Genomic DNA, 14,274 nt, shown 5'->3' on the forward strand with positions numbered 1-14,274 from the left:
GGAGCCAGGTGTGCAGGGAGAGACTGTAGCCAGGTGTGCAGGGAGAGACTGGAGCAAGGTGTGCAGGTAGAGACTGGAGCCAGGTGTGCAGGGAGAGACTGGAGCCAGGTGTGCAGGGAGAGACTGGAGCCAGGTGTGCAGGGAGAGACTGGAGCCAGGTGTGCAGGTAGAGACTGGAGCCAGGTGTGCAGGGAGAGACTGGAGCAAGGTGTGCAGGGAGAGACTGGAGCAAGGTGTGCAGGGAGAGACTGGAGCAAGGTGTGCAGGTAGAGACTGGAGCAAGGTGTGCAGGGAGAGACTGGAGCCAGGTGTGCAGGGAGAGACTGGAGCAAGGTGTGCAGGGAGAGACTGGAGCCAGGTGTGCAGGGAGAGACTGGAGCCAGGTGTGCAGGGAGAGACTGGAGCCAGGTGTGCAGGGAGAGACTGTAGCCAGGTGTGCAGGTAGAGACTGGAGCCAGGTGTGCAGGGAGAGACTGGAGCCAGGTGTGCAGGGAGAGACTGTAGCCAGGTGTGCAGGTAGAGACTGGAGCAAGGTGTGCAGGGAGAGACTGGAGCCAGGTGTGCAGGGAGAGACTGGAGCCAGGTGTGCAGGTAGAGACTGGAGCCAGGTGTGCAGGTAGAGACTGGAGCCAGGTGTGCAGGGAGAGACTGGAGCAAGGTGTGCAGGGAGAGACTGGAGCAAGGTGTGCAGGTAGAGACTGGAGCAAGGTGTGCAGGGAGAGACTGGAGCCAGGTGTGCAGGGAGAGACTGGAGCAAGGTGTGCAGGGAGAGACTGGAGCAAGGTGTGCAGGGAGAGACTGGAGCAAGGTGTGCAGGGAGAGACTGGAGCAAGGTGTGCAGGTAGAGACTGGAGCAAGGTGTGCAGGTAGAGGACACGACTAAAACGGTCTGAACCACAACCGATTCAGGGAATCGAACCAGAGACAAAAATTGATTTTCCGCACTCTTTCAGGACATTGAAAAGGAGGTTAAAATGACTTCTGGTGAGCTCCGATTCAAGACGAGAAGTGTCGTTAACTCCAACATGGACCACAATTCTCTCAATGGAAGCTGATAGAGTGGGCAGGAGGAGGTGGAGGAGTTTATCCAGGAGGACGGGACTGTGGCATCAGGGACGCAGTGTGTAATTCCATTAAAGAAACTCACATTCCGAATTAGGGAATCTCCGATAAATAATGTATTGGGAGGGAAAAGAGGGCGGGGTGACCTCGGGGCGAGGTAGAGAACCATCAGAGCAGGCTTTACTTCTTCCTGCTGCTTTTCAGGCACGTTAATTACACCTCTGAGGTGTGTACGTGTGTCTGGATGTTTATGTGTGTGTGGGCATACGTAAATATAGATTATCTATTTTCTCTGAATATATTTTCATAAGGCATCATTTATTTATATTATCATCATAGGCTGTATATATATGTATTTGTATGTGTGTATATACAGACTATATGGATATTGGTAAGTATGTGATTGTACACATGTGAAGTGCCATATGCCTGAAATGAATTAATAAAAAAAAATCTAGATTTTGTTCTGATCGATAACTTGTCTATTGTGTTGCATCTTACATATGGGTTTATAATGTATTCATGTAGTAGTATGTATGTAGTGCACAAGCTGCTTCTGCTTCATATACTGTATGTGTGTGCACGCGCGTGTGTTTTATAAATTACCTGTCATAGATCACAAATCAGAACATTCTAATATTTAGCCTAGTATGAAGATCAAAAAAGACCAAAGCATGAGTCCTGTATCAGAACTACATGTAGGATGTTTGCAGGAAAGAAAACCAGGTGAAGATCAGTTCAGTATTCAGCCAGTTATGATTGATTAAAGTCGCTGACACGTCATTGCTCCTGCCGAGCAGATTAGACTGAGCGGAGCGACGACCGGGCCAAAATGGCGGTGCCACCGCTCGCCAGAGCCAATAGGTAGTAGCGGTCGATGCGGCGTCAACTCTTTATTATGTCTATGGTCAGGACCAGGACCTGCTGGGTCGGGGCCCCTGAGGTCCTCTGGCACCGGCCTGTTAAGGGTTCCTAGTGTCAGGACCAGGACCTGCTGGGTCGGAGTGGTCCCTGTGGCAGGGCCCCCCATGTGGATTCTCTCCATGTGGTCGGCCCTTAGGATGGTGTTTTCTGTCCTGGATCATCAGGGCCGGAATATTCTTATGTCACTTTACTTTTTGATACGGGCAATTGGTGCTGGTGGTGCTGGTGGTGTGTGTGTGTGTGTGTGTGTGTGTTCTCTTTTTCTAGTATGTGAAGCACGTTGTGCTACAACCTTGTATGAAAAGTGCTGTATAGATAAAGTTTGATTTGATTAGCCATCCTCGTAAAGAACTTCTCGGTGCTCATTTTACTAAACTTCCGTTGGGTAAAGGAATCAGCCAATAATCCAGAACGAACTCAATCATCCTAACCGAAACATGAAAACTGTGAACTCAAATCCCACTAAACTACGCCGACTAACATCCAGATTATAGAGCATCTTCCATCTAAATTAATTCCTCATGAGTCACAGGACTGTATTTTGTGTCTAGTTATTGGTGAGGGTTTAATCTGGAGACACAACTGTAGCATCACATCGAGGTTAATTTCATTTTCTGGTTTATTCAATATTTACATGACAAAGCAAAGCTGCAGACTCCACAGCGAGCCCAACAGAAACCATCAGAACACCAGCAGCGTCGCCTTGTCTGCTACTGGAAAAAATGGATTTAACTGTCACACCCACCAGCTTTTTTTAAGATAATTTATTTGTACAGTAAAACCGAGTTGGAGGTTTGAAGAGACATTTAAACATACAACCGGGCTGTTTGCACTGCTGGAAGATTTGGGTTTTTTTAACAAAAAGTTGTGTCGGTGGTGACGGACGTGAGATGTTGAGACCTGTCGTGCTTCCGGAGGCGACTCGCTGCAGATCGAACTAGCAAAACTTTGTAAAGGCTGCGTTCAAGAACACCACAACTCTCCCGAAACGAACTCGCACCACAGTATTCGAGATTCACAATGTCATTGTTTTCATGCCACTAACTCAAAAGAACAATGGCCTTTTCTGTATGGAACATAGAATATATACTCGGTTACTCTCCACCACCTCTTAGAAAGACGTGTGTGTTTGACAGCTGCTGTGCATCTCAACGAGTGTTGTGGGGTGGATGAATGCTGTCCTTTTGGTTTTAGGCCCACATCGGGGGGGGGGGGGGTTCCTCTCCTTTTACTTGGGAGGCCTGTAGGCGATCTTCCTGCTCTTCAGTACGGACCACCGGTGTCTCTTCATGTAGTAGAGCAGCGGGACAAGGATGGCACCACCCATCAGCAGCTGGCAAAGAAACGTAGACGTAAACTCAGGCTTTGTTCACACGACAACGTTTTCAAGTGAAAACGAAAAACTCCACAGCGTTTTGGGGGTCCGTTCATATGATAACGGTGCTCAGAGTGAAAACACAACTTTTCAAAAGCGTTCCATCTCTGACCTCGTATAAATGGGTGAAAACGCAACTTTTTGAAAATACTCTAGCACCGTCTCCGTGGAAAAGAGACTTTTCTGAAACGCTGCAACTGCACATGTGCACCACGGCTGTGTGTAATAGTTTTTCCGCTAAGCTCAGGTTGATGGACAATAACGTATAGTGTGTTGTTTTCTGCACGTGTGTAGGTTTCATTACATAAACAACCAACAGTGTCAACTCGTGGCCTGGCACGCCAACGACATTGATTTGAAAATGTTGCTGCGTAAACGTAAAACCTTTGGAACTGAAACGTGAAAAAGATGGCTTATCACTCCAAACGTTGTGTAAATGAGGTCTCAAACACAATCAAGCTTTATAACTCAAAGAAGACAGAAAAAAATGCTGCAAACACCAATAATCATTTATATGTACTTCTACATATGATTAGGCACATGTACTTAAACGTAGGGGCATATAAAACGGTATAGAACAAGACGTAATCGACTTAGAGTGAAAGGTTATATCTCGGAGGAATGGTGTGTGCGTATGTGTCCTACCTTCAGTCCCATGCGTTTGCGTTGGTCGTGCTCTGGCTCTGCGGCCCACCTCAGGAAAGTACACACGTCCTTAGCAACCTGACTCATGGTGGCCGGAGTTCCTATGGCAACCACAAACCCTCAGCAATCAGCCACAACATTAAGACCAGGTAATAACACATCAGATCGTTATGATGCAACGTTAACATGTAATAAATGTGTTTACTTGCAGTGAGACACAAGAGTTTGTGACACAGATGTTTGATCAAGTTTGAACTTTTTTCCCTCCTTTGTGACAGAATGAGTTTGTATCAAATCTGGAATGATTTCAGTCCAAGTCTGTCGAGTACTGTGCTATGCTCAGAGTAGGGTTGTTCGGTATACCGGTACTGAATAAGCGCTTCATACTCTACCTTATTTACCAACAACATTCCTGGACACTAAGCCTGTCGCGATAATCAATAAATCAATTAATTGCACGATAATTAAAAATGAGCTTGATAAGTTTGCCAGGCTCAATAATGTTTTCTTTACCAAAGACGTCACTGAGCGGCGCTCACTCTGGTGTTAGTGAGCGGCTCTTACAGTTTAATGTTGTTTCAGAGAGTTGCCAGATTTCTGAGCCTTCCAGTGAAAACCCAGTAAGGCTCACTGTAAACGGGCCTTAACATGTAGGTGGAAAACAGCCAATCTGGCAACCGCAGCCCCCAGAGTGGCTCCGCCGCATACGTCATCAACATGTGAAGCATCACGACAAAAACAAATAGAAGACAGCAGCTCTACCTCAGACTCTGTCTCCACCATTAATACTTCATCTTCGTATGGTTTCGTACTTTCCTGACGACAACCTGTTAATTTTTTTTTTCTTTCTTACATTCTTTGAACACTGTGGAGGACGACTCGGCTTTTTAAGGGTTAACGAGCTTTATGCTGCGTTCAGGTGCATCACGTAACTCCAAAGCTCGTAGCAACATATTGGAAAAAAAAAAAAAGAATTATGAACTAGTTAATTTTTGGAACTATGGATGTAGAACTATGAACTGAACTAGTTCATATTAAAATTTGTGAACTGATTTTTGAACTGGTTCATGTAGAAACTGAACTTTCCCAACACTGCCTGTCAATCACTCGTGTGTGTGTGTGTGTGTGTGTGTGTGTGTGTGTGTGTGTGTGTGTGTGTGGGGGGGGGGGGGGGGGGGGGGGGGGGCACCTGGCACACTAGAGAACAGTATGAGACCCCGTGAGGAGGAGAGGGGGACATGAGGTGGTTTTGATTCTTTATTTTGGAGATTTACAATCTCTTTTTTCATAATACAATTCCAATTTTAAATATTCTTAAGAAATAAAAGTTTATTTATCTTTAAAAGGGTATACTTGCATTATTATACCATTATTAATATATTAGTGGAAAAATAGGACAATTTATCGTCCAGCAAAATTTGTTATCGTGACAGGCCTACTGGACACAACTTTAAAATAAAAGTCAAAACAATGTATTTTCAAAACAATCTTCTCCCAACCGAGCTTGGACTTCGAAAAGAATACCGGATGCGCATGCGTAAATGACATAGTGTTTGCGTCCATGTGAGAGTGCCCATGCGTAACTGACTCAAACGACCCGAGAAAACTTTGTAAAAGGAAATTGAGTGCATCACTAACGGAGCAGCAAAGAGCAAGGCTGCTGCTGCTGCTGCTGCTGCTGCTGCTGCTGCTGCTGCTGCTGCTGCTGCTGCTACATCCACAAGGCTCCAACTGTGTTCTCTTTTTATTTGGAAAAGTATCGAAATACATGGTGGTATTGGTATAGATACCAAAATGTTGGTATCGTGACAACACGAGCTCAGAGTAAAATTGTCCTGGATCCACTGAGCAACCACTGAGCAACCAATGAGCGACATCGGGCTAACTTTCCTGGTCCAAAGAGATTAAGTTGCTGGTGTACAAATTATCTTTCTCCCGCTGTTGATATTTTGGTAGAACATAATTTACAGTTTGACCCGTCATTCTCATCTTCAAGACAATACGTCTTGCAATATTGGCCAGATTGTATCGGGGATCTTTTACTCCGAGCCGTATTGGACCGATACCCAGTGCTGGTATCGGTGCATCCCTAGTAATGTGTTTTGTCTAGATTTAATCAGTGTGTATACAGTTTAAACAAGTACATTCATGTACATGTTACAAAGTGCAGGAAAGTGGAAAAGTAACTTCCCTAAAAAGCTAAACTTTAGTGCAGTCAGAGATGAATCAAAAACTGATGTTTGTTTCCTAATGTTTCTGTTCCAGATCACACCATTTACGTACCGTCGTCATACTCCAGGATCTCGTTGTAGATGGGGGGTGCCATGCCGATAGCCTGACCGGGGAAGTAAGGGTTGTAGTAGAGTCCTTCCCTCACCGAGACGCCGGCGGGCGGTTCGCAGTAACCAGTCAGCAGGCTGAACACGTAGTCCTCTCCACCGTGTCTGAGGGAAGGAGACGATCAGCACGCAGCTTGCGGAGAGAATTAATGGCTTTCGAGTCAGATAGTTGAGGTTTTACCTGGCGTTGACGATGTAGCTGAGGTCCGGAGGCAGCGCTCCATTGTTGGCCACGCGGGCTGCCTCAGGGTTGGCGTATGGCTTTGGAAAGTAGTCAGACAGCTTTCCTGGCCGGGTGAACATCTCTCCACTCTCGTCGGGGCCGTCCACAACCTCAACCTGAACACAGCAAGGACCAAACATCAGAAGTGTTACACTAACCCCTTCACATAACGATGATTTTAAAATCTTTCGTGGCGTTTCGAGCATTCATTTCCATCCTCACCTCTTCAGCGATGACCTTGACCTCGTCCTCTGTGTGTGACACTCCCACAAGGTTTCTGAAGGCCAGGTACTCCATACTGTGGCAGGCTGAACACACCTGCTTGTATACCTGGTAACCACGGCGGATACTGCAGACACCAAACACAAGGCCACGCTGAATCAATGAATGAACAATTTATTCTGGGTCAAAGTTCAACACATTCAAAATACAAACACCAAGAAATAGTGCTCACATTTAAATAACACTGATAGCCATTAACAGCAAGCTCGGTCATTTGGCCTACGTTCACAAAGGACAGTATGTAAACAGGTGCTACGCACTCCACCATGCGTACTGTAGACCACAAGGTTGTTTAGATTTCTGTATAGTTATCGCGTGTCGTATAAATTGGACTTTATGGCATTTAATTAGTACTTGTATCGACACTCGGTATCAGCAAGTAACTAAAGGTTAGTACCTGTTCTTTAAAAAGATTATCAGTAACGAAACTATCAGTGAAAGAAAAGAGAATATGTTGGCTTTTCCTACGCAACAGTTCCAGTTTTATAAAGAAGAGGAACAGAATTTTGTGAGGTTTTTTTTTAAATTCAACACCATATAAATTAATTTTTATCCCATTATCAATGCTCGCCCTAGAAACGCCATGAATACCCCATCACCAGATAAAAGGCTTGGCACACACCTGGCGTGGTCCAGAGAGGACAGGGGTCCAGCGTGGCTCCAGGGGTAGTGTGGTGGGTGGAGCTCCAGGTCCGAGGCCTTCACCGACTGGTGGAGCATCAGCGCGAGCCCCGCTCCGCCAGCCGCGACCACGCCCAGCGTCGTCAGAGCGACCTTCTGGCCCCGTGGCAGGGCGGCGAATGACATGTTGGCCTACAAAGAAACGGATGCAATCTTCAATAGGTCTGGGCAACTTTTCATTGTGCAAATTCAAATCCCCCCCAACCCCCAGTTTTTTGGTATTTTTCGCATTCTGTTCTAACATCCCTTGTGGGTTTCTGTAGTTTTGCACTTTAGCTTAAACCTGGGTTAAAGCTTTGATTTTCTTTTTTTAAATTGATGCCAATCCACCACCACCGCGAGCCTCCACCTTCAAAACAGTCCTAGACTGGGTCCGGTACTTGCGAGCTCGCCCTCCGTTAGAGGGGTGAGGTGTGGGGGGGGGGGGGGGGGGGTGCTTGGTGGAACATACTGAACACAGGCAGTAGTTTTGCTGCTAAAGCCAGTTTAAGGGGCTGCAGCTCCATTTCACCGTACTTCAAAATAAATGTCAAAATAACGTATTTTCAAAACAATCTTCTCCCAACCGAGCTTGTACTTTGAAAAGAATACCGGATGCGCATGCGTAAATGACACGGCGTTTGCGTCCATGTGTAACTGACTCAAACAACCTGTGGAAACTCCGTAAAAAGAAATCGAGTGCATCTCCAACGGAGCAGCAAAAAGCAAGAGTCTGGAGAGGGAGGGAGGGGGAGAGGGAGAGGGAGAGGGAGAGGGAGAGAGAGAGAGAGAGAGATACAATGGCTGCTGCTACATCCACAAGGCCGCAACTGTGTTCTCTTTTTATTTGGAAAAATATCGAAAGTATCGAAATACATGGTGGTATCGGTATCGATACCAAATGTTGGCATCGTGACAACACGCCAATGTAGTATTTAGTAGTCCACAGCGCATTCGAATGCATAATTTAAGTCATGATATTGTTCTGAGTTGAACTCAAAACGATATCAATCATGATGAAATGTTACAAGTAACAGATACAAAATAATAAGTAAAAGCTTAAATAGGACTGATGAAAAATGGACAATTAAAGACAATAAAACTGCAGTTTCAAGTGCAAGGTTGAAATAAACCCATTTCTGTCTTGAGAGCTGAAAAAAAAAAGAAATGAATGCTGCAGGTTTAGCCACAAAAATAGAAAAACTATTGCTCTTAAAAAGATATAAAAAAACAATTCCAGCCCTAGTTTCTGCTATAAGTTAAAGCATTTGCAGGATTTAAGCAAAGTGTTTGATTGGAGAGTAGATTCCCACTCAGCCTTCACATTGCATCACAATGTGCAACGTCTCGCACACGCACGCATGCACACATGCTGTAAAATTACAAAACAAAGTTGAAGGAATCTCATAACACACGATGTGTGAACAACAATTTCTTTGTGGTTATTTTGTGAGGATGAGTTGCCTTTCTCTGGGGATGAAGTCTGGCTTTACACTCCATTTTGGGGTGTTTGGTGTTGGCACTGCTTCAGCTTGAAGTTTCAAACTTTATGTTGAATTCATAAAGATGGATTCAGCTCTAATTTTGCCCATTTACACTCTTTTTGACACATTCATCTGTCTTCTCAGCCTGACGCGCTGCTTAATTCGCGAGCTCACCTTTGTGTATGTTGGAGGTAGGATTATAACGTTCAACCCAACCATGATACACTTTTAATGGAAATGCTTAAACGTAGTAATTTTATGATATAAATTAATAAAAAAATTTAAAACGTGAAAAAAATAAATGTTCTACCACTTAAAATCAAGCCGACCCAGTCCCCCACCACCCCTCCGGTTGGGAATCGCTGGATTAGAGAGAAAACAGATCAAAATGCCTGCATGTTTAAGACATGATGGACTTTGTTTCCAGGCAACATTTTCACTACTTTTTCAACAATTTATTCGCCACAAAGAGCAACTTCTTGAGGTTCAGGTTCGTCTGATTACACTCATGCAAACTGATTTCAAACCCAAGCCATTGTAATATTTCTATAATTTCCATTTACTGGTTTTAATCAGGCATTCTTCTTCACCACCCTCTCTATCATATCATATATGTTTACTTCAAAGTTCTACAAATAGTTTGATTGAACACCATTGGACACTGTTGCTTATAGCAGGGTTGATTCGCTTCTACATATCAGATTGTCTGATTCTACAGATTACAACGCATTTAATTCACACAAGATCTTGGTAAAGGGATCGTTTAAGTAATCAAACTGCTTTCAGACTTTGAGAATAAACAGTGTGAAGATGTTGCAGGTCTCATAAGCCCCGTTTCCACCGCACAAAAAGTGCAGGGATGGAACAGGATGGTCCGGTACGGTTCGGGTTTCCACGAATTTCCAACAATTGTGGATTTTACCAAAATAACCGCTCCAAAGATTGACGCTTTTCGGTCCAACCTTGCATCACGTCACACACTGGCCGCCCCAGAGCTCCGGAACCTGTTGGTGTGTGCGACGTGATGCAACGCAATGATCGGACTTGGACCGCATCCACACCCCGGAGCTGCCCCAAGGCCCCGGAGCTGCCCCAAGGCCCCGGTGTCTATCGTCGCATCACGTCCCTGATCTCTGCCCCAACACGGATGTTTTGGCTGTCACATGCAGCGGCACGACACTGGTGCCAACCGGCTTGCTCTGGTGTCACAAAGCTGGGGTGACATTCGCTCTCTCGGAACCAACAAAGAAGTTCCAGCTGCAGCTCTGTGGCTACAGAAAAAAAAACAATTAACTAAACAACAACAGAAGGTGAATAAGGTCCAGATCTGGCTGAGATTACTGTTGTAACGTCACATATCCGCGGAGCTCTCAACCCCACATACATTTTAACCATACTTTCTGCGGAGGAAACGCTCACCAGCTCTGGTAACGCTTTGCCGAACTGCTCCGTTCCATCGCTGCACTTTTTGTGCGGTGGAAACGGGGCTATACTGTGTCAGGCAGTCACAGTAAATCTATCACGTCTACAGCAGAGTTGGAGACTATTCTGTATTCTAGCAGTAGGAAAATAGACAACTTAATATGACAGACTAAACTTTAAATCAGGAGGTGAAACAAAATTAAAAAGAAATAAAAATCGGGATTTTCTCGACCGGAAGTCCTCTCAGTCCTTGAGCCGCTCGCAGGCTAACGTTAGCAGGATGTATTTCCAGCAGAAACGTGATCCCGGCGCAACATAGATCCGAGTGAAAATGATCACAAACACTACAAATACACATAACAGCGTGTATAATTCTTTAGGGGCAGAGTTGTAATTTAAGTATGACATAAGCAGCTAGCTTAGAGGCTACATGAGGACGCACCGGTATGGACACAGGTAAAGGAGGTTTAAAGCTTTAACTTTAAAGTATGAAAATTAAGGATTTGATACTCATCAGATGACAATGAGGTGTAATGTAAGGACAGAAAGCCTACAATGTGGAGGATATTCAAAAAATGACACGAGTGACCTTGTAGCTAAGAAGCTAACGTTAGCACGCCGTTAGCTCTCCTTAATTTGTCCTAATTAACCGTCACAAATGAAACATGCCCTAAAAGAGGAGAGAGATGTGAACGTGTGGACCAACCTTGGGGGTCTTGAGGGTTTTGGGGGTGCTCAGGAGAGCCCTCCTACTCCCCAATAGCACCACGACTTGTAGCGCCGCCATCGTTTCTTCTTCTCCGACAGACAACCGAGGACTTACTCTGGATTCGGTCTGAGATTTCAAAATAAGAGACACGAGTGAAGCGCAACATTCTGTTTATCACGATCCACCGGTCACATCCGTCAAAATAAATCAATTCACATTTTCTTTTTAAAACGAAATAAAACTAAATAGATTTTCTACTACAAAATGACTCACCTACGCTATCACTGCATAAAAGAAAAAGTGGGGAAAAAAATCCAAACAGTTTTTCTTTAAAGACGCGCATCTGCGTAAGCTATTATTTTGATTTAAGGAATCTACCGGAAAAACAAACATATCTGATTCTGTCGAACTTGCTATAGATCTTACACAACACAGTTTAGTAACACGTTATCAAACAACATATTATAAAATGTATTATATATATATTTTGACATATATTTGTCTTTGACATTTATCCATGAAATATCAGACATGAAGAGGATTTTAAAATTAATGTTAAAAAAATAACAATAATACAGCCTGACCTACATTACATGATCAACCCCAACCTTAAATAACTTTAAATAACTTTAAGGGGACACTTTATGTATATATATGTTTATATATATGTGTGTGTGTGTGTGTGTGTGTGTGCATAATATGAAACAAAACTCAGAAAGAGAGTGCAAGTTACTTTTTTAATAGAATAGAATAGAATAGAATAGAATGATTAATAAATACTTTATTAATCCCACAGGGAGCAGCCATGATGGGGTAATGGGCCAGCAAATTGAAGAACACACTTTCAGCCCAAGTAAGCATATTTCCCCTGCTTTAGATGTCAATTTGTCTCCAAAATAAATCTTAGACAATTTCCCCAATAATTCCCAGTGTTCATCTAGCAGACATTTCATAGGAAAAGGTTCCTCAACTCCTTTTATTTTCATTAAATATTTCAGCCCAAGTTAAATTCTCCGAGTTTCCACAGGCATCTCTCCTGTTTCGACTTGCAATGCAGGAACCGAAGTGGTAGAAAATACTCCACTACATACTCTTAATGCTTTAGCTTGTACTGTCTCTAGTTTGGTGGGTACTGATCGAACTGCTGATCCATAGGCTATCCATCCATAATCAAAATTTGCTGGAATCATTGCTCTATAAATCATAATCAGCGATTCTCCATCTGCGCCCCAGTCAGGTCCCGCCACACATCTGAGAATGTGGCCTCATAAAAAATCGAAAATCAAATTCGAGATAAATTTTTTTCACGGTGGAAAAAAAGTCGGTCCGTCCACCTGCCAGCGGTGTGACTGCTTCCTCCTGATGCATCAGGCGGTTTGATGAAGTGATGAAAAGATGCTTCAGGACAGAATGGCTCTCATAAACACGGTCAGTTCTCATCAGTACCAGGACCAGAAGTGACTGAGCAGCTGCTGCCTGGTTCTGTAGAGGAACAGTTATCATCAGTACCAGGACCAGAAGAGGCGGAGCAGCTGCTGCCTGGTTCTGTAGAGGAACAGTTCTCATCAGAACCAGGACCAGAAGAGACGGAGCAGCTGCTGCCTGGTTCTGTAGAGGAACAGTTCTCATCAGTACCAGGACCAGAAGAGGCGGAGCAGCTGCTGCCTGGTTCTGTAGAGGAACAGTTCTCATCAGTACCAGGACCAGAAGAGGCGGAGCAGCTGCTGCCTGGTTCTGTAGAGGAACAGTTCTCATCAGTACCAGGACCAGAAGAGGCGGAGCAGCTGCTGCCTGGTTCCGTCGCGGAAGTTCGTCGAGTACGAAGAACAAAGACACGGATCCCGGGCTGCTTCTTTAAATGTTCTTATTAATCAAGGAAATCCTGTGTAAAATCACACGTCCATCAGCAGGAAGCAACCCGATATAGTCAGAATTAAGTGATTTAATGTGATTTCACATCTAAGAGCAAATGATGAGGGATGGACGGACGTCTCTCCGTGAAAAAAAAATTATCTCGACTTTGATTTTCGACCTTTTTTGAGGCCATGAAAGGTTGTTTTTTTTCTAGCCTCCGAATTTTTTTTTTCTTCAGCGGCCCTAAAACTCTTCCGCACTGATGGGATTTGTGAACAATCTTGGGGTCCTCTAACATTATGATCCGAATGCTCCTGCCTTGCCTCAATTTTCTGCTCCAGCTTTCTCACTGCTTCAGCATACGATATATGGAAGGGTGGTCTGATTGTCAAAACAACGTGATCACCTTTCCTAACTCCTTTAGGAAGCCTCCTAACACCTTTCCTTAAATCCTTTAGAAAATCTCCTGATACCTTTCTTTAAATCCTTCAGGAAGTCTCCTAACACTTTTCTTTAACTCCTTTAGGAAGTCTCCCAACACCTTTCACCGTGGATGATGTCACGTGGTTAAGGAAAAGGAGATAGGAGGGACGATTCGGATGTACCCTTTTATTGTCTATGGGTGCTGCCTTTTTGAGCTGACGTCGCAGCGCGACGCCATCTTGGACGGGTCACTCTGCACCTCAAGTCTATTTATTTCTACTGAGGAAGGCGTAGTCAAACTATAGTTATCATCAGTCACCGGAATTTCACAACAAAAAAATAAATAAAAAAAATCACTCGCCGGATTTTCACACATAAAAAGTATGCGCTTTCATGCTGAAATAATTTGTATTATGCTTCTTCACAAAGACTGACATATGATATGGCATATTAATAAATGTATGAATTAAGAAACAAATTGATTGATCATTTGGATTGCGCTTACTCTTTCTCATACACATGTAAACACCAGTAACACGTCTTCATATTTTGTTTTTGTGGGCTGAATATATTACATTTTTTGTCACTATTTCAGTCCACTGCTGCTTTCAAACATGTGAACAGTCATCACTGTGCGTGTGTGACTCAGCGAAAGGGGTTGTGTATACACAAGTTACCATATCTATTTAAAACATGTAAAAAGTGTACGTGTGAGTATGTCTAAAAACCGTCGCAGAAACAAGGGAGAGATTAATTCACCTCTCTTTCTGTAATGGAAAACTCAGTTTCCCTCATTTCAGGGTTAACATGGTCATGATCTTTCACGAAACCTGCTTTCTGGAATACCTCGATTTTCCATATAGTCCACAAAC

The 14,274-nt window shown here is 44.0% G+C and overlaps 1 protein-coding gene across 1 annotated transcript; it reads right to left on the reverse strand.

Moving 5' to 3' along the window:
• Positions 1 to 2,182: 2,182 nt before the first annotated feature.
• On the reverse strand, positions 2,183 to 11,247 carry cyc1 (cytochrome c-1). The gene is made up of 7 exons (XM_080460813.1): positions 11,123 to 11,247; positions 7,473 to 7,663; positions 6,791 to 6,917; positions 6,527 to 6,684; positions 6,290 to 6,450; positions 4,007 to 4,107; positions 2,183 to 3,319 (listed from the first exon to the last, which is right to left on the reverse strand). Exons 1-7 carry the CDS (start codon positions 11,201 to 11,203, stop codon positions 3,215 to 3,217), a joined length of 924 nt encoding a protein of 307 aa, XP_080316939.1. The 5' UTR covers positions 11,204 to 11,247; the 3' UTR covers positions 2,183 to 3,214.
• Between the last annotated feature and the right edge of the window lie 3,027 nt (positions 11,248 to 14,274).

This window comes from Lipophrys pholis (assembly GCF_963383615.2).
Source record: "Lipophrys pholis genome assembly, chromosome: 4".
NCBI lineage: Eukaryota > Metazoa > Chordata > Actinopteri > Blenniiformes > Blenniidae > Lipophrys > Lipophrys pholis.